Source organism: Paramisgurnus dabryanus, chromosome 3 (genome assembly GCF_030506205.2).
Source record: "Paramisgurnus dabryanus chromosome 3, PD_genome_1.1, whole genome shotgun sequence".
NCBI lineage: Eukaryota > Metazoa > Chordata > Actinopteri > Cypriniformes > Cobitidae > Paramisgurnus > Paramisgurnus dabryanus.
Window position 1 is genome coordinate 8,545,939 of NC_133339.1, and position 25,123 is coordinate 8,571,061.

The 25,123-nt window shown below is 34.8% G+C and overlaps 1 protein-coding gene and 1 long non-coding RNA gene across 5 annotated transcripts in view; one reads left to right on the plus strand and one right to left on the minus strand.

The window, feature by feature from the left end:
- LOC135734278 (uncharacterized) overlaps nucleotides 1-16,303 on the plus strand; it is a 201,258-nt gene extending 184,955 nt beyond the window's left edge. For 3 of the 4 annotated variants that reach the window (XM_065253207.2, XM_065253206.2, XM_065253211.2), the window contains 7 exons: nucleotides 8,515-8,613; nucleotides 9,849-9,944; nucleotides 10,168-10,263; nucleotides 10,553-10,651; nucleotides 11,133-11,161; nucleotides 11,522-11,587; nucleotides 11,712-16,302. In XM_065253207.2, the coding sequence (XP_065109279.1) occupies nucleotides 8,515-8,613; nucleotides 9,849-9,944; nucleotides 10,168-10,263; nucleotides 10,553-10,651; nucleotides 11,133-11,161; nucleotides 11,522-11,587; nucleotides 11,712-11,762 (536 nt within the window). In that variant the 3' untranslated portion in view covers nucleotides 11,763-16,302. Of the gene's footprint in view, nucleotides 1-8,514; nucleotides 8,614-9,848; nucleotides 9,945-10,167; nucleotides 10,264-10,552; nucleotides 10,652-11,132; nucleotides 11,162-11,521; nucleotides 11,588-11,711 lie in introns of all 4 variants that reach the window. The other variant, XM_065253208.2, reaches the window with a different exon arrangement.
- Nucleotides 16,304-21,033: 4,730 nt separating this feature from the next.
- On the minus strand, nucleotides 21,034-24,427 carry LOC135733853 (uncharacterized). The gene is made up of 4 exons (XR_010527040.2): nucleotides 24,239-24,427; nucleotides 23,849-24,004; nucleotides 23,620-23,715; nucleotides 21,034-21,460 (listed from the first exon to the last, which is right to left on the minus strand). It is a non-coding gene; the product is annotated as an uncharacterized lncRNA (long non-coding RNA).
- Nucleotides 24,428-25,123: the final 696 nt, after the last annotated feature.

Here is a 25,123-nt window from a genome sequence, read left to right on the forward strand (position 1 = left end):
ATCTTCTACAGAAGTCAATAAACACACATTTTACTGTATTAAAATATAGCACTGCAGCTATACTCAGTGGCAGCCGGTGATGTCTCTTCCAAGGGGCGCGATTTCAAAATATGTGTTCAGAGTGTTGTGTGTTGCCCGTTATTTCAAAAAATGTGTTTGTTGCGTCTTACGACCCAAGTGCATCACGTTTCTTGTCAAAATACGAGCCTGCAAATGCGAGCATCTCTTTTATCACAAACCCTTTAGATCAGGGGTCTCCAACCTTTTTTGTGAGCAAGGGCTACCAACAGGCCTGGCGCCACGAGGGGGCAAAAGGGGGCATTGCCCCCTGAGATCTGATTTGTGCCCCCTCTGTTTCATTTTTGTATTCATGGTTGCAAATAAAATGTTCAACCTTTTTTGTTAAATAATAATTAAAAGCTTATCCCCATATGGGATTACGAATGTTCAGTGACGTGACATTACTGCCAGATTTAAACGTCTTTTGCCTTGGTTGACGCTGAGCCAGACTGACGAGCTCAGCGCTGTCATATATCAACACTATGCAGTGTTTTCAACCTCCATAATGTTTATTTTACATTTCAGACATTTAAATACATATAAGCACTGGTAAAACAATAGCCTACATTTTGTTTGTAAAATACACACTAATGTCTGTGGAAGCAGCAATAAAAATCTATTCAAATAAGAAGATAATTTGCAAATAATAAATAAATATTATTTTCAAATAATAATAATTTGCCGACGTGTGTTATTCATATCAGACAAACACAGTGGAAGCAACTATAAAGTTTACTCTATTGTTATAAAGGTTATAATGATACCTGTTTGAAAGACGAGGATGCACCTGTCAATCAGCTATTACATAACAGAGCGAGGCCGGAGACGAACGTGCTCTTAAACAGGAAATAATATATGGAATAATTTGTGCATCTTTGAATAACTGTAAGAATACATTTCTCTTAAATATCATTTTTGTCATATAAGGTTTTAAGAGATAATAATGTTTGATCCACTTTTATTGCTTATTTAAACTTGCGGTTAATAGCGTGTTTGGCGCATTACCTCAGAGTTTATTTCAGTCATATTGTTGTTTTCCCGGTAATAATAATACAATTTACATGTCAATCCTGCTTCCTTCTCTGTTTATTAATTTCATTATGCTGTTATGTTAAGTTATATGTGGATAATTATTGCCATATGAGACGTTCATTGCCGTTACATGAATACTCTTGTCTAATATTCAAATCATATGCGGAATAATGTGTGCATCTTTGAATAACTTAGAGAATACAGTTCCTTTGAAAAAAATAACATATAATATGGAAATCACATAGAAAATATATAATGTGGTATACTCCACAGTTTCCATGCTAATTTTAATTTATATGTGTAGATAAATAAACCTTTGCAAATCTGCTGATTTAATCCATTTATGTCCTGACCACCAGGCTAGAGATTTTAAACATCCTTAATCCACACTTACTAGTCTATCAAATAATATCTCATGATCTACCATCATTTGCTAGTGAGTTTCTGGTGCAGTTGCATATGGAGTGTTTTATGGAGCGCTGCATTTAAAAATATGTCTTTCCAAAGTGAGATCTCAATGTATCATTGATAGTATAAAGTTAAGCCTCCTCAACAATTTCATATGCCCCCTCAGTCATTTCATCCTGCAGCCGGGCCTGGCTACCACAATGGATAAAACAATTTGAAGGGCTACTTTTTGATATAGTCTACTCAAAACTTTTTTGTTTTACTTGTTGATTTTATTTTATTTTACTGGTTGATGTGTTTTAGTATTGTTTAAAATGTTAACATACGTAAACCAAGCCAAGCTAATATAAATAATATGTAATAAATAAATATTACAATTGAGATATATTAATAGAATGTGCTTTGTCGGGCACCTCACAGACTCTCCGCGGGCACCACGTTGGAGACCCCTGCTTTAGATGCATCTGCAGAAAGCTTGTATTTTGACATCCCACGTGATGCACATAGTTTACGTGACGTGCCAAACACATATTTTGAAATGACGAGCCGCACACATGACGAGCTTCAAACATGTTATGACGAACTTCACATGGTGCACCCTCAAAAAATTAAGTCACTGGCCGCCACTGGCTATACTGGTATTGTAACACAGTTACTGTAACACATTACTGTACAGTACAGTACTGTATTGATGTGCTGTAGAGACAGATCATACTCCAAATACTGTACTCAAGCCTGTACTGTATATGCAGTAACCTGCTCATATTTGAATCATTGCCTCTATAGGCACACAATAGAGCTGCTTTGTTCTTATGTGTTTCTTCTGAATAAACCGGCCAATTGTTGAAATTCTGGTGCGGTCAGTTCCTTGCAAGATATTCATGCTATTCCGATATGTGGGTTTGAATTTACCTGAAACAGATAGTATTATGTGCGATTACCATATTGACCTAAACCATACTGTATGTAAGCATTACTGACATTTGGTCATCTGTGGCAAGAACTACACTGAAAACATATTGGAAATTCTACAATATATGTATCACAGTACAACTCTAGCTACAATATGAGTAAATCACTGGCATATGGGACTAATCTTTACTCTGGGCGACTAAATAATGTCTCACTTTTAAGAGCCCTGTGTTTCTCACACACATGAAGAGGGAGGGATAAAATGAGTTTTCACTCTTTCTATATATACAGTATACAGTCCCTGACAAAAGTCTTGCAAAATCTGGAACCTCAGAATAACTCTATAAGAGTTAATTTTAACACTTTAAAAGTGTCTCATGGGGTCCTCTTCCAGTAGAGTTATTTCAACACTTTTGAAAGTTTTGGCACATTGACTCTTTTAAAATGTTAGCAATAACTCTATACAGCATAAACAATCTAACTATAAATTGACACTAATCAGTGTTAAATATTAAAAATTAACTCCCTTAGTGTAATTTATTAACTCCAATGTAGTGTTATATTTTTATTACTATGGTGTTAATATGGTAAATGTAAAAACAGCAACATATTTGGTACTTTTGGGACAAAAACTTTATTTTTAAACAGTTTTTTAACATGTAACAATACAGCAGTATAATCTATCACTCATTATCAAAATAAGAATTTTTTTAAAAATGTCATCTGATCAACATTTATGATAGAAAAATTGTCCTCAATGTATCATGCATTAAAAATGAACATATACAGTATTAACATCCGAGAAATCTAAAAAGCACACTCCCAATGTATAACAAAAGTACAGATATTTATAAACAAAGTTTATGGGATGCTTCAACAAGTTAACTTCATTTCAATCCAAAAGCCATGTTGGTCTTCACATAATAACAGCAGAATATGATGAATCAGTACAGGTAGCTGTAAGTACTGTAGGTGATATGATCCTCGGTCAGACCTTCAGCCTGGATATTGAACTTTTCTGTTAATTAAACAAAAATAAAAGGGATTTTTTAAATTAAAAAACAACTAATAACTAAGTATAAAACGGTTAGTTCCAATCCTTGATTCTGATTGGTCAATAGGTGTGCTTTATTCACAATAAAACACTGCTATGACCGCTTCACCCAACGGTTCTATTTAATATCACTGCGCCCTTAGCAACACCCTTGGCAACACATAAACATATAATGAGGCAAAGTCTGAGAACAGTTTGTTGTTTTTATTTGAGCTTTCATGTTGTTGTTCGCAGTCAGGGACTATTTTTTCTAGCGGAAGGAATGCTTTTATTGATTTAACTTCATGAAAGTTGCACTAATATTTTTTTTACTTTAATATTGCGTGGTAACCGTTTTATAAAAGCAATAAGGTACTCGAGGCAAGTGCTGTATCGTGAATAAGTAACGGCTGAAGGGGTTGCAGGCACTCCGCTTCGCGTCGTGCCTAACAACGCCCTTCAGCCGTTACTTATTCACGATACAGCACAGCCTCTCATACCTTATTGCTTATGTATAACACCGCATAATCTAATATTTACAAAATACATTACAGAATTCACATACAGAGCACATAACAAAATACTTTGAAATCACTGGACAAAAATACTCACTTTGTTATAAAACTGCTCTTCGTCTGAAGAAATGTTCATGTAGGCCTATTTCTGTGCTCCTCCAAAGTCCCCAAAGCAAATCTCCTGCACACATTAACAGATTTAAAAATATATTTTTAAACTAAAACAGCATATAAAGCAAAAAACAATAAAAAAAAAATCCCCAAAACATTATGAGTACATTGCTCCATCTGAGGCTAAGACTGTAAATTGTAAGTAAATGTACAATAAATACAATTTTGATCAATAACATTTGAGAGTTGTGAGGTGTTATGTTTTATATTGCTGTTAGTATCAAGTTTAACATTAAGAGTCATTTGTTATTGTCATTATATGAATACAGCAGTTGAGTTTAGGTGAAAGAGATGATCTTCTGCTTGAACCTCATCATCCAAAAACACGGTTCAGTGTGTGCTGTAAAAAGTTGGAGGTCTTCTCTATTTAACACCCTAAGAGTTAACAAACTGCACTAACAAAACACTGTAGGAGTTGATTTAAAAAAAAAGTGGTAACACTATGTTTTGACACCAACTCTTTATTTTCATAGAGTAAAATAAAATAGCTATAACTCAATCCAGTGTTAAATTAACTTTGAACTCTTTATATTTCCATTAACACCATAATTTTTAAAACAAATGGCTTTTGTGGCCCAAACTTAACTTCCGGTAGATTTCCACTTAGAATCAATAATGACAGAGTCCCTCTAAAGTACTATTCGGACGGGATTAGTTTTACATAGGGTGGTGGGGTAAAGCAAGTTTTTATCAGAGCTTCTCGGTGATTTTAGTCCAGTCCGAATGCTCCATGTCAGTAATCATTACGGACAATGTCAGTAAAGATTACGGTGTCTTTTACCTTCTGTAAAAAGGTCCGGAGAAATTACCTCAGGTAATACTAATCCAGTGCGAATAGACCAGCTGTAAATATCCACGTAAATCACGTCATTTCCTTTCAATTTGCGGGTTTCTTTAAAATATAAAAGAGCTTAAAGAGGCATTTTCTTGCATTCTAGATGGAGAAACAAGTCAGTGGCAGGTCAATTTCTGAATAAAACACGACACAAACTTTTAAAAAAAGTCAAATTCACTTCTCAGATGCGCGGAACTGTTTATGAAACCGACGTTCTCCCCAAACTGAAATTAAACACAGTGTTTCGCGTTTTCCTTGTCTGTGCCATGTTGTTTGCACATCTGATATCTGGAAGCAAGGTGAAGATAAGCACGTGAAGACGAGAGGTGACGCGCTGCGCCAACGAGCTACCCCTCCCACTTCTGAATGTTTTACAGAGATTTCTAATCCCGTCCGAATTGACCATTTATATTACCGACGTCCTGTGGTAAAATTACATTACGCCATCTACCCCTGTAAAACTTATCCCGTCCGAATAGGGCTTAAGCAGGTTTTTTTTTAATAACAAGCAAAATAAATTAGCTTGGTTCAAATCATAGCTAAAGTATATCATATACTACACTGAGCTATCGTTATTGTGTAAAATGAATGTAAGCTATAGATCCTTAAATTCTTGCCTGTCTGCCAAATCCGCACAGCGGTGATCCATGTTTTCCGTCTCCTCTCGTCGTTTGGAAACCAAAACATTTTTATTTTCCACATTTTTATTTGTTCCAGACTTACTGAATCAATGACTATAGGGACTAAAGGGCAATGACTTTTGCTTTACACATCTCTATCACATCCTAAAATACAGAAGAATGAAGAGTCACATGAAGTCATAAACACGAGTTGTAATGTGCTTAAATGTTATCCTTTTAGCAGTGATTGTGTTATGGGAACACTGAAATGGTTCGCTCCACAACACACGTAACATCTATTGCACCACGAAAGCTCATCAAATGTGAAAGCAAATCTCAGCCACGGTTAAACAGCAATAATCAGTTGCTTAGAAAACAGTGCTGTAAGGTTGAGCAGAAGTGGAAGAAAATATCTTATAATATGATGTTTAACATTTCACTTAAAAAGTCTGTCAAAGTTGCTAAAGACGGTTATTTATGAACTTGTTAGAAATAATTTACAGTACTCTAAAATTCTCTTCTCAACCATTGACTCTTGTCCTAAATCTCTGTTAATACATTTACAGTGACTTCTTCCTTGAAGACTTTCTTACATTCAAGTCCTCACCCTTCATACTCATCTGCACAGAGGATTTCTGTATCAAAGTTTCTGCTGTCTGTGACTCTATGGGATAATTTCAGCTAAAATCAATTTGAATATATAGAAACCTACTTTTCCTACCCATAATGTTTTTGATTTTGAAAATCATGTTTTTGACACGATCGGCCCGGATATTTTAAGTATTATTAATAATTGTCTCCTGACTGGAACTGTTCCTTAAATCAGCACTGTGGTCCCTCTTCTTAAGAAACTCAACCTTGATCCTGCAGTCTTTTAAACAGGGTACCCCCAGGATTGTCAAACCTAAATTTAAGGCTTTTTTAATACCACTTCAAATGAAATTTAATACCTACATCGCACCCATTAGGGTAGAATAAATAATATTAAACGTAAGATTATACCTCAAATAATAACTATTTACAAGTCTTTAAACATTCATGACAACATGCCTCTGAAAGGGGGAGTCCAAGGCCCAAATGGCCTAACCCTTATCTTTACCCAACAATCAAAACCAACAATCAAAGAGATTTAATCTGTACATTTATACATTAATTGTAAATTTAAAAAATCCCTAAATCAGGGATGGGCAACTGGAGGGCCAGGGGCCACATGCGTCCCTCCTCCTTATCTTGTGCAGCCCGTCACATTTTAATATGACCACTCGGAGAAGGTAATTTATGTCTTGTTTGATCCATGCAATAAGCTGCAAACCAAACAATCCCGCCCCCACAGTCCAAAAGTCATCTTAATCGACCAAGCGCATATTCTGCAGCTGCGAGCACATAGAGAGAGTCGAGCGACTGCTCATCCCAGCTTTTGCTCATGTGACTGCGTTTGTGCACTCTGAGCAGAGGTCCGCTCTCGCAAGGATGTTTTTCTGTGCGCGAATAGTGTTTTGTGAACACCCGAGGACGCTTCCCGCGTGCCAATAGTGTTCTGCGCGCTCGCGAAGATGCCTTTCCGCACATGGATAGTGTTCTACACTCGTATCTGTCGCTCGCACATAGTTTTCGTGCACGCGAGTTTTGAGTCTGAATTAACAGCATATAAATCTATTGATCATTTATGAAATTAAGACCTCTGTGAAAAATGCAAGACTTTGAGGTTAAATTCAATACCTTTTAAGGCCTTAATTTGGGAATAATACTTATATAATAATAATACTTTAATACTTTTAAGACTCCGCGGGTACCCTGTTTAAATGTAAAGTCTCTAATCTGCGGTTTATTGGGTCTTTATACAATCAGATATTCAATTGATTACAAATTTAATTCCTGACACTTTTCAAACTGAGTTTAGCATATTGATGAATCTGCTCTCTTAAAGGTTTTTCATGATATATTAATGATGCTGGAAATACTACATTGTTCTTGTCAATCTCAGCTCAGTCTTTAATTTATTGGATCACAGTGTCTTTCTTCTGTGCTTGAAATGATGTTTGGGAATCAGTAATATACTTCAATGGTTCTGGTCATATTTATTGAACAGAAAATGTGCGTTTACATGCACAGAATAAGCAGAAACTATCAAAAATCTGCTTATTATAGAAACCTGTTTTCATGAGTTGACATGTAAATCTTGGAGATTTGTCAGGTCTCGTTCAAAAAGCATGCAGAAAATCTCTTAAGCTATACTGTTGCATTCTCATCTCTGCAGAACCTGAAAATGTAACATGAGCTTTTAGTGTCTCTGACAACTGCTTGAGTCGAGCGCAGACTTTTATGCGTTACTTTGCACTCACTTGCGCACATGGAGACATGTGCACATGAACATGAACAAAAAGCCAGTTAAAGTGTTTACATGCGAAGCGAAATTGGAGTAATGAGCAAAAAACTCTTGAACATTGTTGGGTAAATTTCCAGAGCTTAGGGGCTAAGTAGGAAAAGGATCGACCACCTTTAGACACTTTTGATATTCTAGGGATAATTAAGTGACCAGAATTTTGCGATCGCAGTGTACGTGATGGATTGTATTCTGATAGTAATTCGATATAGGCCATTTAAGGCTTTATAGATGATTAGTAATATTTTAAAATGGATGCGATATTTAAATGGTAACCAGTGTAAAGATGCCAAAATTGGGCTATGCAGTCATACTACTTCGATCGAGTCAGCAATCTTGCAGCTGTGTTTTGAACTAGCTGAAGCCTGTTTACCTTAATTCTTCAGTGATTTCATGATAATCTGTGTTCAGATGTTTAATCTGATATCTTCAAATGAACTGTTCTTGTGTTGAATATTCAACTCAGATTAGCATATTTTGTGTTAATATGTAACATGTAAAACATGTTAATGTAAACGACTGAAAACATTCACACTCTTTTTCAGGGTCATATGAGCTCATAAGAACAGTTCAGCTCATTGTCACATTAGTGATGAATGCAGTCATGATCGGCTTTTACATCTTTACACTGGAAAATCAAACAGGTAGGACAATCATTCAAATAACATTTAGGGGCGGTTTCCCGGACAGGGATTAGACTAGTCCTAGACTAAAATAATGTAAGAGGTGTCCAAACTGAAAACAACTTGCACTGACATATCTTAAAATACATCAGTGTCCTTTGTTTTGGCTCAAAATGCACGTCAAGTAATGTTTTTAGTTAGGCATGTTTGGTTAAACTAGTTATATTTCATAATTAAACTAAGGTCTAGTCTGGTTTAAGATTATCCTAGTCCCAGACTAAAAAGCATGTTTAAGATGCCTTAAAGGTGCAGTGTGTACATTTTAGCGGCATCCAGTGGTGAGGTTGCAAATTGCAACCAATGGCTCAGTCCACTGCTCACCATTCGCTTTGAAACGCATAGAGAAGCTAAGGTATCCCCCACTGGAAAAACATGTAATTGACGGAGACAACTTAGTAAAAAAAGTTTGTCCGTTAAGAGCTTCTGTAGAAACATGGCGGAACAAAATGGCGGCTTCCATGTAAGGGGGACCCTCTGTGTATGTAGATAAAAATGTCTCATTCTAAGGTAATAAAAACATAACGGTTCATTATAAAAAGGTCTTTATACACCCCTGATAATATAGTTTTGTATATTATTTTGCATTTCTGTCAAGAGATCCTTCTGAAAATTACACACTGCACCTTTAATTTAAAAAGCAGCTTGCACTATATCTTAACATATATCAGTACCATTGTTTTTGTTTCAAGATGCACACAGTATTGTTTTTTTGTTAGGTGTGTTTGTAAGCTACTTAAATGTCCTTCTATAACTAAGGCCTATCCAGGATTAATCTAAACACTGTCTGGGAAACCGCCCCTAAGAGTTAAAACATAACATGTTTTTGATCTAGCGAATATAAACAGAGCTTTATAAACAGTGTATTAATGCTAACAGTTCACAGACATCTCATTTGTACACAACTCATAAACAGTATACAGTATATATAAAAATACAGTACTGTGCTGAAGTTTAAGCACTTTAGGAAAAAATGCTGTGTTAAACAAAATGTGAATTAATGTTTATCATCAGTAATTTCATACATCATACTTATATTCAAGATACTGTATAAAGATCTGTTGGGTCTGTGTTATGTATTAATCTTGTTTAGTCTCTTTCTTCATCCTCTCCTGTCTGCTGTATAACTGTAACTTATTTAGTATAAATAAATAATTTTATTTTAATGTAAACATTTTTTGACTTTCTTTAATTCACAGATCCTATTGGATGGGCCTGTGCGATGGTGTTTCTGCAGATACTCTGGGCAGTTTTGAGATTCTCAGATCAGTCTGCTTGGTTCTCTATTTCTTTAGGTACAGTATTGATTTACATCTTCTTTAAACCTCTTCTCCATGATTCTGTATTTTTCTGCTTGAATCTTCACCATTTTGTCTTAATGAACAGTTATAGACTTGAGTGAAATATATGAATAAGTAACATATATTTAAAAATATATATTCAGTTACAGAACAATACCTTTAAATTGTTTAAATAGTGTCAGATATGTCAAATAAAAAATGTTGACTTTCATTACAGGTTTTCCTCGTTATATCTCTGTGTATGTGTTTGGATCAGTTGGTGTTGTTTTATTCATTGCTGTTACTCTGATAACTGAACTGACACTGAAAACAGGTGAATAAATACAATTTAATCTTTGATAACTTTAATATCATATTTTATTTTAAAACATTTCTTTGTAATATTCAGTTTAGTGTTTGTGGCATGATACAGACAATTTTTTAAATTTTATCTAAAAACTTTTCGCATCAAACTATTTTGAGCTGAATTTACTTTTATGTACAGTAAAGCATCTTAAGATGTCAATAATGATTGCTTATCTGATGGTATAAGGATTGAATTTGTTCGATTTTTTAGAATGATAATATTTATATATAATTGTATTCTCTCTGTTTCTCATCAGTTAATGGTGATCGTGCACTGATGGATCTGAGATTTATTGTCTTTCCATCTGAATGTTTATTCATCTTGTCTGTGATGATTTCAGGACAACTTGCATCCAGTGAGTACAAAACTAAAAACAATCAGACATTGACATTATGAGCTGATCTATCTTCATATAGTTTCCTTTCCCTTGTGTGTGTGTGTGTGTGTGTGTGTGTGTGTGTGTGTGTGTGTGTGTGTGTGTGTGTGTGTGTGTTTTTTACATTTATTTCACAAAGGAAGGTTTTATAAAGTTTCTGTATTATCATAACTGTATATGAATGTTCATCTCCTTCATTCACCTCATTTTCACTCTTAACCAGAAGTTTACGTTAATACTAAATAATGTTAATTACATACAAATACTAATTAAAGTTTAATGATGGCAAACATTATGTGTTTATCATGTCAGTGTGGGTCATCACGTAAGGTCTCAATGTTCTTTACAGGCCACTGCCTTACACACACACAGTACCTGTTAGAGACACCTGACATATTAGTACTGACTCTGTCTCCAGATCTTACTAAATATCTTTCCTCTCACTGTTCTGATATTACAGAGATTAAAACGCGTCTGCAGTCTTGTAAGGTTTGTATCATTTATTAACCTGTACTGATCTGAGATTCTTACCCCCCGTTTCATCGACAAGGCTAAAAGCGGAAATGAAGCAGTAAGAAATGTTAACATTTTTTAGTAAACTTTTATTTTATTAAAAAAATCTATAACAAATTCTATAAATGTAACCATTAAATAGAAAACGCTAGGCCTTGCTTGGCCTTGTCTGTGAAACGCGGTCTTAGTGTCTTATTACATAATTCTTTAAAAAAAATTGTTTAAAAAAACTATATATATATGTGTGTGTGTGTGTGTGTGTGTGTGTGTGTGTGTGTGTGTGTGTGTGTGTGTATTTTAATAAATATATAATAACATGTTTGGCTCTTCAAACAGAAGACAATGAGATCTAAACTAAATTCAGCCAGAAGACCACAGCAGAACCAAAATGAAGATTCACAGGTGAGGATCGTATAAGATTTAATTGATTTTACACTTGACCTACAATATAAGATTCATATCATGTCAAATTATTGTCCTAAAGCAGACAGATGTAATAATATTTTTCTAAACATCCTGAACACAGAGATCACAGGATCAGGTGACACTCGAGCTACTGGAACAAAACAGAACATAGCAGAATCCCATGAATTGAATCATCTATTTGAAAACTGAAGACCAGGAGACTGTTGGAATGAACATTTGATTCAGTCTGAATCAGTCATCTCACAAACGATTCATTAAGCAGATCTCACAAGCTGATTGGTCATGAACACCCAGTTGACCATTAGTTCAAACTCTTATGAGGTCTAATAGACTGACAGTTCAGTGTTATTTTTCATCTATAATGTAGATAGTTTTGTACATAGAGTTTTTTTAAATTAGCTAATGCTTTGTTTTACATATTATTAGACACAAATAGACACATTTAGAGAGTAACTAAACCCCTGTTCAGAGCCTGACTCCACCCACTAGAAATATTTCTAAAATGCAAGAAAAGTGGGCAGATCCCAACAGAGATAGAGGGGACGAACTAAGCTCGTACCAAGAGTGTGGTGAGATCAGAACAAGGACGTGGTGAGTTTGAACCTGCTTACGTAGGGTGGTACCACTTACGTCACGTAGTACCGCAACATCCTATAGGAAAATTCAACTGCAGTAGCCACCGTTCAACCTGAAGAGGGCAGCACTCAGACGTTTTTACCATGGGCGAGGCTAGCCCCTTTTTAGGGGTGCTTCAAAACTTGGAGTAAGAAATTTTGTTTTATTTTAAAATTTTGTTCGTCTTTGACAAGGTTAAATATTGTACAAAACATACTCCGTAGTTTGTGGTTTAAAATGTATATGTTAAGGATGAAAAAGAAAACCTCCCTGCTTAGCAAATGGTGTCATCCTCTTATTCTACTTCTCTGTACCTGCATCAGCCCGACCATGACCATCATCCAGCGCGAAACACACGCAGAGTGAGAATCCGTTATAGTGTTGTGATGAAACTTTTTTCAAATCTTACAAAATGTTTACGTTATGTTTATGAGCGAGTACATCACGAATCAATCTTTCAAGCCTGTTTTTGTCTATTACTGAATCACCATGGTACACAAATTATAAGTGTTTATTTTTGGAGTATTTTAGTCCGGCGGGTACCCGCGCGCTGCGGAGTAGCACAGTACCTGGGTGACTCGTCCATAGACTTAAACAGAGAGAAATAGCGTCGGTTACAATGTTCTTCCGCAAGACGCATGCTGTTCTGTTTATTAACCGCTAGAACGTGAAACATAAACTGCGTCCCAGTGTGTAGTTGAGTACATGTGTCTCTGTTGTTAAAGTTTATCGTTAATTTGAGACTCACTCAACAACCAGGAGTCATGTAAACACGACCAGAGTCGTATAAAGAGAGAGTAACGACACGCTTTGATCTCGCCGCCGCGCGGTCACGTGATTCATGTAACGTTCTACAGTTCCAAACCAGGCAGGGCTGTCAATCTTTTTGCATAGGTTTTCAGCTATTTTAGGTAAATATTAGCTTGTAATGTGAATTGATTACTATACTTACTATGTTTATATATTTTTTTTACTAGGGAGTGATGGAAATACAGTAAATCAGTTAATAAAGATAAACAGTTAATGGTGACCCAAAGATAACTGTGGTTATCTATACCAACTACAGCAACACAGTTTATCTTTTATTTTTGTAGCAAAATGGCTATCAATCTGCTAAAAACATAATTCCTACGCATTTATATTTTAAAATCACTAAAAAGATCGCCGACGTGGTTATTTGTAACAGTGAAACATGACAGAAACACACTAAATTCATATTTAATTATATTTATAGTACACATTAAATGTTAATATAATTATACATGATATTCGAGGATACATCACTCGTATTACTTACCAAATACAATAAAACACATAGCAGAATTGTGAAGCAGTGTGACTTTCTTATGATGCATTTAGCTTCTCGCTGTTGCCCCCTAGTGTTACTCGTAATAGATATAAAAGATATGATAAGTATATATTAAAGTAGATGGCCACCAGTAAGAAAATATTAAACAATTAAATCTATTTTATTCGCACATTATACACAACAAATTTAAAATATAAGAATTAAGCTAGTTATTATTAACAATAATCATTACCTACAGCTGAGTTCATAAAATATCACTACTTGACTATATTCATGAAATGTCCGAAAATGTAAAGAGAAACAGTAATTTCATCGATTTACCAGCAGGTGCTATTAAAATGAATGGGCTTCAGTGCTGCGTTTGTAACTATGCGTCACTACATGACACGCTGTTACTTCCGCATTCCATTCTTCCAACGGACGCCAATGTGAGTGTCGTAACTCTCTCTTTATACGACTCTGAACACGATGTCACGTGTGTCTTTTCTGGTCAGTCGTCATGGAAACATGGCATTTGGACCAGAGTGAAAACAAACGACATATTATACCAGTTATGTGTGAAATTAACTGTGGTATTTTAAGTGAATTGTTATTCATATCTGTTATTTTTCAGTTCTGTTTGACTTTCAAACTAGACAATACATTTTTTTAGCTTGTAACACGTAGATTAATATGAAGGAGATAACGTTTTTAACCCTTAGTGCAGGAGTCACAAGTGTTTTGTTTTAGACATATGGTAAAGGTAATGGTTAAATTAAAGAACTGGTAAAAGAAAAGCTGTAAATTAAAAGATATTAATAAACCTACCATATGTTGTATGCATAAAAGATGTAAATTAGAAGATTTGTCATTTTGACAAAGGCTTAAAACAATACACTGTATATTTACATAAAACCATACCTGCACTGCTGCTGTAGCCCACCTTTTGTCCTGTATTTTATAGTGACCTTATATGCCTCCTTAACATGTGAATAACCTTACTTTTCCAAAAAAAGTTATTTGTAGATCTGTGTTTACTAGACAACCATGCTGAGAATTCTGGGCCAAAAATGGTTTGTAATACTGCCGTGCCGAACCAGGCTCAAGTGGAAACATAACTATAACCTTTCCTTACTGTCCTTAAAATGGCTTGGCCACAACGGTGGAAAAGTGCTCATTGTTTCATGCTGTTCCTTAAAACATTGTTTTCACATGATGTCATGGCCTCTTTAAATACATTTTGTATGCCCTTCTGTACATATTTCTTTACATGTGCATGCTGTACAGGTGTGCAATGACGATAAAGATATTTTAATAAATTATGGTGTAAGATATAGGAATTTATCACTTCGTCAAAATTTGTCACAACCCCCATTACCATCTTGTACCATCTGCATTCCTGTGCTGATAGTGATCAAAGACTATTGTCTCAGCTGTTTATCCAGTACAGTGGGGGTTAAAGGTGATCTTCTGATTGGTCAGTTTGATTGTATTATGTTGGGTTTAGTCACTTGGTCAAGGCAAGGGGATAAAAAAAGATGTTTTGGGGGTCTCAGGAGGCTTCTTCTCTGCTTCTTGCCCTTGCACTCTTTTTCTATGGGCTAGTCTCCATGGGCTTTTGCATTGGCCTTTTTCCCTTTGCTTTTCCTCTTCACATGAGTTCTTGGGTTTAGGCCATTAGGCCAAGATTTCAGTTCTCAATGGTGATTCTCTTTCTTCTAAACTTTCTTTCTTTCTCTGTTCTCTATATTATCAGGTAATATCTCACATACATTGGAAACAGTTAATTGTACATATATTAATTACCATTTCATGCATTTATGGTGTAACCAACACCCTGAAGCTATTTTGGGGATTTTCGCCTGGATTTGGCCTACCCAATTTCAAAAGCTTCCCATACCCACATGCAGAGGTTTACATACAAAAGTTTGGTATCATTTTACAGGAAACCCTTTGAAATTACATAAAACACTGTTAAAAGTGCTAAACATGGTTGTATGTGATGTCAGGCCTCTAATAAACACAAAAATAAATAGGCGCTTTTTATGTTTTTTTTCTAAAGTTTTTATTTGAAAGTATATAACTCTGGTCCTGGGTATCTCAGGTCCCTGCAGACAGTTTTGTTTGATTCCAGCAATTGTCAGCTTACAGAGGAAAAAGGAATTTTTTCTCTATCATAATATATGCAAAAGTTATTTTACTCCAACTGATGGGAGGAATAATACGCTTATGGTGTACAATTTCTGCCAAAAAACATTTGAAGTGCTACCATAACCACATACAGTGGAATAAATGCAATTTCTTTATATCATTTTAAAGAAAACCCTTTGAAGTTACATAAAAAGCTGCTGTTTGTGACAAATATTGTTATTTATGTTGTTTTTCATATGATGAAACACCAAATTTTATTTTTTATGTTGTAAATACTGTCTTTGATAGTGTATAACTCTGGTTCTGGGTGCTCTAGCAGACTGCAGACAGTTCTGGTTGTTAGCAGCAGCAGACAGTAAACACCCAAAAAAAGAATGAACTCTTTAGCATGTCGCATTCAAAAGATATTCTTATTTTACTGAAGGGTGCGGAAATACATTTTTCATAAAAATATTAATTTTTTGTTTTGCACATATAATAAAAAGCTAGGGATTAATTATGCAAACAACCAAAGAAAATGCTGTGAATGGACTCATTGTTTAGAGTAGGACCTAAAATAAAAGATGGTGTATCATTTGTGGCTATATGTGCTATCTGAGGCAGTTCACACTCAAGTTTCACATATGTTCACAAAAGACCATTTTTTACCTTATTATTCATTCGATGATTGTTGGATATGTGTTGATATTAGAACAAAAATAACACTGTAGCCTTATTCCTGAGAGTGAGAGCTTTCATTTGATATAAGACTTGCCCATGTTTGTCATTTTTGAAAAATATGAAATATGTGAATATTATATGATATCAAAAAATATTGGGTGGGTGATAGTGTAAATTAAGTGTAAATAACTTTCTTACAGTAAAAGATATGTCAAAGTGATGCATATCTGCAGAAAGTAGAGACTCTAAGCTTTCAAACAGTATCTCATATGTGTTACTGGGAGCATTAAAGATTAAAAGAATCTTTTATATTAAGTCAAAATACGAAATTTTGGACCCGGGACAGGGTCCTCAGGGTTGAAGAGGTTAATTGTAACTTTAAGTCAGAACTGTTATTAAACCTTTTCATTTACAAATCTGTTGTTTAGTTTTGATGTTAATACTTAAACGCTACATATTGCAATTCAATATTTATATTCTAGCAATGCTCTCCCACATATTTTGCTATTATAACTGCACTTATTTCCGTAGTTGGTATAAGTTGCAGAAGGGTGAAAATTGACCAGAAATACACAGTTTTATAATATCTTGCTGTTAACATTTCTCAGCCATTTAGGCGTTCCTACAGACTGAACCACTGTAGTGAATCCACCCTTACAGTTGTATATTAAGAGAGTACATTACCACTATTATTCATGATGTTGTTGTACATGCATAATTTTCTTATTGTTAAATTAGATTTAATTAAATTATTATCTTAAGGTATTTGCAGTGTAATACATTTTCATTTAAGTGTGAGGACAATTACACATTTACCTGAACCTGAGCTTTAAGTTTATGAAGGAGACTGATCATGAATGGCACAAAGACTTCAGTGCAGAAGTACAGGAATAGATTCTTTTGTAAGCAGGTCATTTTATTAATTGGAGTGCTTTTCAAAGGCGTCTTTTTGCTTCTCTATGTGTTGCCGTCAACCTGATCTCACGAATTTCCGTGGCATAGTCACGGAATTTTTTGCTCATTTTTCCGTGGCATTCTCACGGATCTCCGCATATTTCCGTGGATTGGTTACTCAACTGTTTTGTCCTATTTTCTTACCATTGTCGCTTCGGTTTAGGGTTAGATTTACATAAAATGACATCCCTACCCAAACCCAACTCTAACCCCAACACCAGGCAACAATTGATTAAAGTTTAGAAAATATAAAAGAATACATCAGAAAAAATTGTATAAACAAATACTTAAAGTGACATACTAATGCAAACACCAAATCTAACCCTAAACCGAAGCGACAATGGTTTGAAAATAGGAAAAAGCAGTTGAGTAACCAATCCGTGAGAATGCCACGGAAAAGAAAGTCCGTGGCAGGACCACGGAAATATGCGGAGATCCGTGAGAATGCCACGGAAAAATGAGCAAAAAATTCCGTGACTATCCCACGGAACTTTGTGAGATCATGTTGGTTGCCGTGGTTGAAGAACACACACACTGCTACTTTATAATTCTGAGGTTCATTGCCTTTCTCATGGTCGTGAATCATTATTGTCATGAGTTTGAGTTACGCAAGTTTATTCAGGAGAATAACTTGCATGGTTTTATAAAGTCTTACCTGTTTTTAGTAACATTTTTTTTCTGTCGCTGCTGCTTCCTGAGTAGGCACTTGACTTGACTTCAGATATTTTGTTTTTGTCCAGTGGCTAAAATGGCACTGCACTGGACCTTCAATAAGCCTAGGTGGTTGCGCACGTGCGCATCTTAAAGGGAACATTTGTTGTAACCAGTGGTGTAGTCTACGTGATACGCAGGTATACTTTACCCACTAAGAAAGGTCAAGGATTTCCATATAACCACTTAAAATATTGTGAGGGTGTGTAACAGCATCATTTTGTGACACATTTCACACTTTTATTCATACATTTAGATGTGAAGCACTGACCATTAGCATGCTCCACTTGCTACTTTGGCAGATTGAACCTCATATACAGTAGCATTTATATTTGGTGTGTTTGATTTCAAGCCTAACTGCGCGATCCGATCTGTGTATAAATGAAATTACAGTGGTGACGCAAATGTGACTGGAGAGCAGACTGGTGTGGTGGCACAAGAACCCACAGGCGAATGACATCAAAGTACCGCAGGAGCGATTCGAAAAATGACACTGATAAGTGTGCTTTGAATCGGTCTTGTGGTACTTCAACATCACCAAGCGGTCTGAGTCATATTACTGGAACAATCGAAATATCTTATATAAAAAATAGAACTCTCTTTTTTGACCAATGGTTCAATAATGGTTTGCTTTTAGTAAATAAAGAGGTTTATTATTGACTTACACAGAATTTCTTTCAGAATATAACCTGTCACCCCTAAGCAATTTGCAATTGTAATGGAAGCAATACCATCTGGAATTAAGATGTTACTTAAAAAATATAATTATACAACACACATATATGCCTCTCCTCCTGAACCAAAAGAAACCTTTGTAGGTAAAATCTGTTTCTCTGATCAAAAGAATAAAAATTACAAAGTTAGATCCCTTTTTCTTTATCTTTGTGCCACCTATAATTTCTTATTGGAATGGATATTTCATAATTTGAATTGGAACAAAATTTGGTCACTTCAACAAAAATATTTTCTTAATAATAAAGTTAAAGTGTCTTTTAAATGAATATACATTTTACCATGTCAAACATTTCATGAAGAAATATAAAGCTGATATTAATATAAAAAGTTCATTTTGCCAAGTTCAAACAGAAACTGTGTACCACTTATTTTGGACATGTCATTATACCGGACAGTTTTGGAAAAAATTTTAGAGGTTCATTAATGACAATATTCAGAAACATATATCAATAACTTTTAAAGACAAAGTTCTGGGATACTATGAATCTGAGTCTACAAATAAAACACTCTGCTTTATTGTAAACTTAATCTATTTAATGTGTAAAGATTTTCATTTGTACTTTAACATAACTTGATGTCTTACCTTTTTTTTCCGTTTTCTTATTATCTCTTTTTGTTTTTCCTTGTTTCTTTTTTTAAACTATTAACAAAAATACAAAAATTGCTTCTTTTGTACATGTTTGTGTCACAGTTTGTACAGATGTTACATTTATATAATGTATTTAATGTTTATACTGTGACCTTGTACTTTGTACTCTTTACTGTTATTTAAAAAAAAAAATAATAATCAGCCGAACCCTATAAACAAACAGTTCATGTGGAGAAGTGAATGAGTGGAGCAGTATAATGGATTTATAAAAAAAACGTTAAGGTAAGTGTGTCTGCTACATTCTGTTAATGACACGGGTATAAATAAAGTTTTTTTTACATTTTAGCTACATGATCAGCGTTATTTCTCTAAATAAGTTTAGGTAACTTGTAATTTGGGATAACAGAATTACAAAACCACCAATGCGCAATCCAGTCATTTATATAGATCAGTGGCTGGAACATAAAATCCGGAGAGTTAAAACACACATGTGACTAACAACATTTAAATCATCAGTCCAGTTTATTACTTTATCTGGAGGTAAGGATCCACATTTACTAAAATAAGCCCATGTTGATGGTTTTTCATATAATCCATAGCTGCCTTCAGATGCTCTTTCAGCATGTTTGCTTGTGCTTCACAGTGTTAAACTTCCTTCCTTTGTTCATTTTTATATCTACGTTCAAGATTTTAATGTATAGGATCTTAAACTTCTGTGAGGAAATTCATGTCTGCGTTGATGTTCAGTTCAGACCCGCAAATTAAAGATAATTTTCTACACTTTGGTTCGGGTGTCTAATATTAGACTACATGATAATCTTGTAATAATAATTAAATAAAAGCTTATTTTTATTCCGTATTACAGTTATTTTACTAAAACTTAAAAAAAGCCTATGGTGACAGAGTTTTCTGGATTTATATTCATGATGTCATCGCCTTTGCAGTAGATACAGCATCTTACAGTACGTGTACACAGGGGTAAAGAGAAATCGCTATACAGTTGTGTAAATGCTTCCACATATATATACACTGAAAAAAATTTGGAGTACAATTTACTTGAAAAAAGTTAGGAAAGTTTTTTCACTTAGAAAATGTGAGTAATTTCAATAGCATTCCCAAGTAAAAACTAAACACAAGGAACTGTAGCTTTCATTAGAAAATCTCAAGTAAAGTTTACTTGGAATTTTCCAGTAAATTGTATTGACTGTTTGTTTATATATTTTACTTAAGTAATGCTTATAAATTAATTTTTTTACACAATGATCCTAGTTATTTTATTTAAAATTTTGAGTAACCTTTACTTTAAATATATTTTAACATTATTTGATGTTGTTTATTTAAATGGTGTTCAATAAAATAACACTGACATACATTTTACTTGAATACTTTTATTTCTATAAGATTGCTTAAAGATGGGAACATGAAATAAAACAAATAGTAAAACTCCATCAGTTTTATGGTTCACTATAGTGAATTTACTCCAGTAAACCACACAGTCCATTAAAATGCAAAAACATTTAAACATAAACATTACAACAATGTCAGTTGCAGATATCAAAAACAAATGTGCAAATAGTCAAACTAGTAGCTGCCTTTCATTAGCTTATTTTAATTTGAATTAGATTAAATTAAGTGAAAAAAGACATCAAATAAAATAATTATTCTTCAGTAGAATAGTATTACTTAAAATGCATAAGAATGGCTATGTTAAATAGTACTGTAGTTGAAGTTGTTTTGTGAACAACATTTCTTGCATAAAACAAAACAATCAAAAAAAAAAAAAAAAACAACAACAACAGTACAATAAGTGCAAGTAGTGCCCAACTAGCAGATTACATTAGAAGCTTTCTATGCAGAGTTAACCTTTGGAGAAAATTTAAAAAGCATCTAACCCAAGAAAATTTTTCTGAAACACTCCAAATGTTTTTCTCAGCTTTGGGGGACAGCTTAAGTTTAGGGAGTAAATGCAGCCTGTGAGTGAAAGACATGCATTTGTGAGATTCTTACATCCCAGCAGCACCTCAGTTCCCTCAATGACAATGATGACATCAGACATACCGGCATCTTCTTCCACAGATCTGCTCAGTACGATGATTTTAAAGACATGACTGAATAAGGTATCCTTAATCACGTCTCTGCTGATATCCTGTGAAATACACAAATCATTGCAAAGTGGTTAAAATACTGTACAGCAGGGGTTCCCAAACTTTTTTTCCTGCGCACCCCCTTCTATGTCCCAACCGGGTTGGCGCACCCCCAATCCCCACTTCAAAAAAAAAAAAAAACGTTTAAAAGATTTGTTTTTAAATCCTCATGTTTAATCATGCGCAAATAACCAGGGGCCGGTTGCAACATCCGGACGTTAAGAAGTTGGGTGTTAAGCCCTACGTCGAGCTTAGCTACGTCTGACATTGTGAAAAATATTTACGCGTGTTGCACCATCTGAAACTACAACCAGACGCAGCTACGCTCAGCGTAGATGATGCGCGCCCCCGTGTATGCGTTTAACCACTGTGATATTTAGATGCCATTCGAGTTTACTATGGTAAAAAACGTACACTTACTGCCGTCAGCTAATAGATAATATATATGAGAGTTTCCTCATGTTTACCAGTGCGCTCTCCTTCTAGATGCGTGCGTAACGTGCAGACCCATCATTCACGAAAGCCTTTACTGTTCGCACTAAAGGTGTATAATAGTTTGCAGATTCATTATAACAGCTCAAGTTTAAAACAAAATGAAATGAAAGCTAATAAGTTCTCTACAGTGTCTTTGTAAGTATTTATGTATTTTATTATATAAATCATTGGCAGTCTTTTAACCATGCATGAACACACATTGCTCGCGTATCCTGTGCATTAGACGTGCCCATGTCTCGTCATATTTCATTATTTCTATTTTTGCCATAAAAAAGTCTCTCTAGTCCCTCGATCTCCTCCTTCGTGACTAACAACTTTATCATAAGACGTCCCACACTTGACAGTTTCCCTGATCTCAGCCAGTTAAGCATATTTATAATATATATGGAATGAATGAAACGAGTTGGCACGCATATAGCGGCTGCAGTGCATAACAGAAATGCAGTGCGTAGAAAAAGACAGCAGCTGTCTTCTACGTTTCTATCAAAAACGAATCCAAGGAAATGTTTACTGTTCATTTTATTTATTTATTTATTGTATGGAAAAATCCAACTTAAAGAAACAGACCGGCATTACATTTTTCCTCTCGCGCACCCCCTGGTGGCAGCTCGCGTACCCCTGGGGGTGCGCGCACCACACTTTGGGAATCCCTGCTGTACAGTATTCAGCAGTAACTGTATGATGTTAAGTTATACTTTTACATTGAACACAACAATGAGACTCATACGCAATTATTACAGTAGAAAGAAACATGATGCTAATAAAGATAACTACACACATTTATAGTCAGGAGGGTGTAAACCTCTGGAAATTATAATTGGTGTAAATTGTTATGTCTTTTGGGAAACATTACACAATGGTTTCTAAAGACAATATATATAGTAGTCAACATTTGAAGTGGATCAAAAACATTCACCAAATTTGTCCTAAAACAAGAACGGGTATTGGATATTGGTTTTTAAGAAAACTTTTAGAAAAGGTTTTGATCCACTTCAAATGTTGACTAGTGTACATTAAAGAAATATAAACAACATAACAATTTACACTGGTAATCCTGTCCAAAAGTTAACATACACCTGACATTTAAATGCATGGTGCTGCGTTCTTGACCATCACTGAGTGTTCTTTAAGTAACAATGGTGTATAAGATTTAAAATTTTCCTCAGTATGAAAAAATGGATCTTAGCATCATTGTCAGTGCTTGACAGGGTTCAAATATGCAGAAAAATTAAGCAAAAGGAAAAATTATGGAAGATTTCCTTGTAGACGGTTTAATGGCTCAGGAATAAAAAGAACACGTAACACAAATAGAGTATATCAGTCAAACCACTACTGTCTACATCCAAAATAAAATAAAAATAGAAATGGATGTAGCTGTGTATGTAGCCAGTTAACTGCTAGCTGCTTCACTTATTGTATATCCATATCTGGACCCTGCCTCCCAGTAAGACATTAGATGATCCAAGACTTGTGCAATGATGACACCAGGCCATGCAAGGACTTCAAACAAAATCAGCACTAGACTATTAATTGATTATTTCTTTTTCTTTGATTTGTTTCAATTTATTGATCATTCAACATTGTGTTTTTGTGAAGCTGCCTTGTAACATTGTACACTGTAAAAAGTACTATACAAATAAATTTGAATTTAATTTAACTGTACTACCTGGTGGTCTTCAATGAGCTCCTTAGCTGATTCTCCCAGGAAAGATAGGAGGCAGCGAATCACAACTTCTCACCTATCTTCAAGGCTATCTTCTTGCTGTTAAAAACAGAAGGAAAATGCAGTGAACATTAAATGTGTATACATCTACATATAACATATTTACAGAGTCAGGAAGCAGCATCTCATCACACAAGTAATTCCCAATTGTAAAAAAACATTTACATTTTACCTAGCTCAGTGAATCCAGCAAATGTTTAATTCTTATGCCAGCAACCCCACCCCTCATCTCAAACAAAGCCAGGAGTTTTGGGGTATAGAAGTCCAGCTTTTACAAGAATGTACGCTCCAAGGAAATTGTGGTGATTCTTCTGAAATCATTTTTTATCTAAAACAAAGAAAATAAAATGTAACACAATCAAGTGATGATTAGAGTTGGATGCACTTAAGTGTATTAATAGCTGTACAGTAGCTGTACAGTCTTCGGTTTGACTGAAAGCTGCATTTTTTACATAACCACCTCATGCTTTGGCACCTACAGTAAACAAACGATGCACATGTGAATGCATACTTATTGCTATATATCTGTGAGGTGTGCTGTAATAAAGTATTGCCAACTTACCTTGCATTAGCTTGAATGGTGGGTGAAATATCTGTAAAAGAATGTAAGAAATGTTCACGTCAGCAAATATTTTTTTAACAATTGTAAATATATTTACTGATCTTACTGACATGAGGTATGCTTACAACTAAACTTACCTTAACAATTCATTGACTGTAGTTATGCAGTTATGTAAATTAAACATTAATAATTTGCCGGTGTCATTCATGACATTCATTTTGAATTATTTATGATAATATTTTAAACTACACTAACGTTTTTACTCAAGAGTAACACCCATATATCTTTTAACAAATCAGAATCTCCAACTGCTTGTAGATATCAACCACGTGTAAAGTGGATGTTGGTCAGTAAAAGAACATCATGAAATAAAATACAGGCTTTACAACTTAAATAAGGTTTATTGTTAAGTAATAAACATTTATCTAAACAAGCATTTGGCATTGTGTAATTGCAAAAGTGTGCAACACCTTATCGATTTCTATATAACTTACCTATTGTTGGACTTTAAGGCGTCCATTGCGTGTTCATAATTTAGAGGAAAGGCACAAGATACAAATATCTAAGTTCAAATATTTATTGATCAGATATGAAAAAGTTTAACAGCGCTGGGTCCTCTCAAGTAGCGAACAACCAGCTCAGGAAGTAACATGCTTATTTATGAAATATGTGACGTCGATCTTTCTTCAGAAAATCTCCACCCACAAAGGCCGTTCCCCTCGTCCATCTGACTCCATCACCACACCCAATTTTAGCCTGTAGGCAAAGATGGACACACATAGACAAAGAAAAACAAACTGTTCTCCTCTCATCCCTGGGAGTCCTGCAGTTCTTCTCCAGTACTCCTCCACTTTGAATAGCATGTTATAATGCTTTCTTAAAAAC